The sequence below is a fragment of the Papio anubis genome, unplaced genomic scaffold (assembly GCF_008728515.1).
Source record: "Papio anubis isolate 15944 unplaced genomic scaffold, Panubis1.0 scaffold1869, whole genome shotgun sequence".
NCBI classification, from domain to species: Eukaryota; Metazoa; Chordata; class Mammalia; order Primates; family Cercopithecidae; genus Papio; species Papio anubis.
In genome coordinates, this window is record NW_022161876.1 from 1 (window position 1) to 3697 (window position 3697).

Sequence of the window (3697 nt, forward strand, 5' to 3'; positions counted from 1 at the left end):
ACCCATCCACAGACGCACTGGCTCACGACACACAACACTGTCCCCTGCCAGCTCCACAAGCCCTCAGGGAGGTCTTCAGGGAGAATCTACCACCTTCCAGACCCACCCAGGCTCAACTCACACAGCACCTTCACCTCCTAGCACCACAACTACACTTGTTGAAGAATCTCCTACCGCCAACAGCAGCCCGGGCTCAACTGCAACAACACACTTCCCTGACAGCTTCACAACCTCAGGCCATAGTGAGGAATCAACAGCATCCCACAACAGCCCAGATGCAATGGAAACTACATTCTTACCCACCCGCTCCACGGTCTCAGTTCTTGTTGGAGAATCTACAACCTCACCCATCAGTTCAGGCTCAGTGGAAACAACAATGTTACCCAGCAGTAACACAATAGTAGGCCTCAGTGAGACATCGACCACTTTGCACAGTAGCCCCAGATCATCAAACACAACACTCTCACCTGGCAGTAGGAGAAGCTCAGGTGTCAGTGGAGAATCCACCACCTCCCTCAGCCAACCAGGGTCAATGCACACAACGGTGTTCCCTGAAAGCACCACCATACCAGGCCTCAGTCAGGAATCTACAATTTCCCACAGCAGCCCAGGCTCAAGAAACACAACATTGTTCCCTGGCAGGACCACAGCATCATCCCTTGGTCAAGAATCCACAATCTTCCACAGCAGCCCAGGCTCCACTCACACCACACTTTTCCCTGACAACACCACAACCTCAGGCCTCGTTGAAGCATCTACGCCTGTCCACAGCAGGACTGGCTCAACACACACAACACTGTCCTCTGTTGGCTCTACAACCCATCAGGGGGGAGCTACCACACTTGCCAGCTGGTCAGGCTCAAATGACACTACACCTGCACCTCCTTCTACCACATCAACCTTTGTTGATGTATCTACATCCTACCAAAGCAGCCTGAGCTCAACGCCAACAACTCACTTTTCTGTCAGCTCCACAAGCTTAGGCCAGAGTGAGGAATCAACAATAGTCCACAACAGCCCAGATGCAACTGGAACAACACCCTCACCCACCCACTCCACAACCTCAGGTCGTGGAGAATCTACAATCTCACCCATCAGTTCAGGCACAACTGAAATAAAAATGTTACCTGGCAGTATCACAACAACAGACCTCAGTGAGACATCTACCACCTTCCACAGTAGCCCCAGATCACTGACCACAACATTCTCACCTGCCAGCATGACAAGCCTAGGCGTCGGTGAAGAATCCACCACCTCCCATAGCCAACTGGGCTCAACTCACTCAACAGTGTCACCGGCCAGCACCACCACACCAGGCCTCAGTGAGGAATCTACCACCATCTACAGCAGCCCAGGCTCAACTGAAAACACAGTGTCCCCTGACAGCAGCACAACCTCAATTAGTGGAGAAGAATCCACAACCTTCCACAACCGGCTAGCCTCAACTCACACAACACTGTTCACTGAGGTCACCACCACCTTGGGACTCACTCAGGAATCCACAGCCATCCCTGGCAGCCTTGTCTCCACGCAAACGGTGTTACCTGCCACTCTCACAATCACAGACCTCGGTGAGGAACCAACAACCTTCCCCAGGAGCTCAAGCTCAAGTGGAACAACACTCTCACCTGCCCGCTCCACAACCTCAGGCCTTGTTGGACAATCTACAATCTCACCCATGAGTCCAACCTCAACTGATACAACAACTTTACCTGGTATTACCACATCACCAAGCCTCCATTGAGAATCTACCTTCTACACTGGCCCCAGATCACCAGATGCAACACTCACCTGCAACCACGAAAAACAAGCTCAAGGCGTCCAGTGAAGAAATCCAGCACATCCCTTAGTCAACCAGGCTCAAAGCCACAAAGCGTTCCCCTGACAGCACCCACCATACCGGGCCCTCCAGTCAGGGAACCTACAACTTCCCACAGCAGTCAAGTTCAACAGACACATCACTGTCCCCTGGCAGTACCATAACGTCATCCCTTGATCAAGATTTAACAACTTTCCACAGCAGCCCAGGCTCCACTGAAACCACAGTCTCACCTGAAAACACCACAACCTCAGGCCTCGACGAAGCATCTACACCCATCCACAGAAGCACTGGCTCACGACACACAACACTGTACCCTGCCAGCTCCACAAGCCCTCAGGGAGACTTTCAGGGAGAATCTACCACCTTCCAGACCCACCCAGGCTCAACTCACACAGCACCTTCACCTCCTAGCACCACAACTACCCTTGCTGAAGAATCTACTAACGGCGACAACAGCCCAGGCTCAACTGCAACAACACACTTCCCTGACAGCTCCACAACCTCAGGCCATAGTAAGGAATCAACAGCATCTCACAGCAGCCCAGACACAATGCAAAACACATTCTTACCCACGCGCACCACAGTCTCAGTTCTTGTTGGAGAATCTATAACCTCACCCATGAGTTCAGGCTCAGTGGAAACAACAATATTACCCGACAGTACCACAACACCAGGCCTCAGTGAGAAATCGACCACTTTCCACAGTAGCCCCAGATCACCAGACACAACACGCTTACCTGCCAGCACGAAAAGCTCAGGTGTCAGTGAAGAATCCACCACCTCCCTCAGCCGACCAGGGTCAAGGCACACAACACCGTTTCCTGAAAGCACCACTGTGCCAGGATTCAGTCAGGAATCTACAACTTCCCACAGTAACCCAGGCTCAACAGACACAACACTGTTCCCTGGCAGGACCACAGCATCATCCCTTGGGCAAGAATCCACAACTTTCCACAGCAGCCCACGCTCGACAGAAACCACAGTCTCACCTAAAAACACTACAACCTCAGGCTTTGATGAAGCATCTACTCCCATCCACAGCAGCACTGGATCACGACACACAACACTGTCCCCTGCCAGCTCCACAAGCCCAGGCCCACAGGGAGAATTTACCACCTTCCAAACCCACCCAGGATCAATTCACACAGCACCTTCACCTCCCAGCACCACAACTACCCTTGCTGAAGGATCTACTACCGCCGACAGCAGCCCGGGCTCAACTGTAACAACACACTTCCCTGACAGCTCCACAACCTCAGGCCATAGTAAGGAATCAACAGCATCCCACAGCAGCCCAGACACAATGGAAACCATATCTACCTTACCGCACGGTCTCAGCTCTGTTGGAGAATCTACAACCCCACCCATCAGTTCAGGCTCAGTGGAAACAACACATAATCTCGACAGTACCACAACACCAGGCCTCAGTGTGAGAAATCACTCACTTTCCACAGTAGTCCCAGGTCACCAGACACAACACTCACCTGGCAGCACGACAAGGTCAGGTGTCATGGAAGAATCAATCACCTCCCTCAGCCGACCAGGGTCAATGTACACAACAGCGTTCCCTGACAGCAGCACCCTACCAGGCTTCAGTCAGGAATCTACAACTTCCCACAGCAGCCCAGGCTCAACGGACACAACACTGTCCCCTGGCAGTACCACAGCATCATCTCTTGGTCAAGAATCCAAAACCTTCCATAGCAGCCCAGGCTTCACTCACACCACACTCTTCCCTGACAACACCACAACCTCAGGTCCAGCATCTACCATCCATTGGCAGAACTGCCCACACACAATAACACTGTCCCCTATCGGCTCTACAACCCGTCATGGAGAAGCTACCACCTTGCTGAGCTGGTCAAGCTCAAATGA

The 3697-nt window shown here is 52.5% G+C and overlaps 2 protein-coding genes across 2 annotated transcripts; both read left to right on the forward strand.

The window, feature by feature from the left end:
* Nucleotides 1-7: 7 nt before the first annotated feature.
* LOC116272763 (mucin-12-like) lies at nt 8-1747 on the forward strand (the record flags this gene model as incomplete). The annotated part of the gene is made up of 1 exon (XM_031661550.1): nt 8-1747. A coding segment is annotated over one exon (1737 nt), but the record flags the coding sequence as incomplete, so codon positions are not given.
* A 157-nt stretch (nt 1748-1904) lies between these two features.
* LOC116272761 (mucin-12-like) lies at nt 1905-3697 on the forward strand. The gene is made up of 2 exons (XM_031661548.1): nt 1905-3153; nt 3606-3697. Exons 1-2 carry the CDS (start codon nt 2373-2375, stop codon nt 3695-3697), a joined length of 873 nt encoding a protein of 290 aa, XP_031517408.1. The 5' UTR covers nt 1905-2372.

What these genes read in the sequence shown, in the direction of transcription:
- LOC116272761 (XM_031661548.1), top strand. Translation starts at nt 2,373, where the DNA reads ATGCAAAACACATTCTTACCCACGCGCACCACAGTCTCAGTTCTTGTT. An exon ending in CATATCTACCTTACCGCACG is followed by an intron (nt 3,154 to 3,605) that starts GTCTCAGCTCTG and finishes ATCCATTGGCAG; the next exon opens with AACTGCCCACACACAATAAC.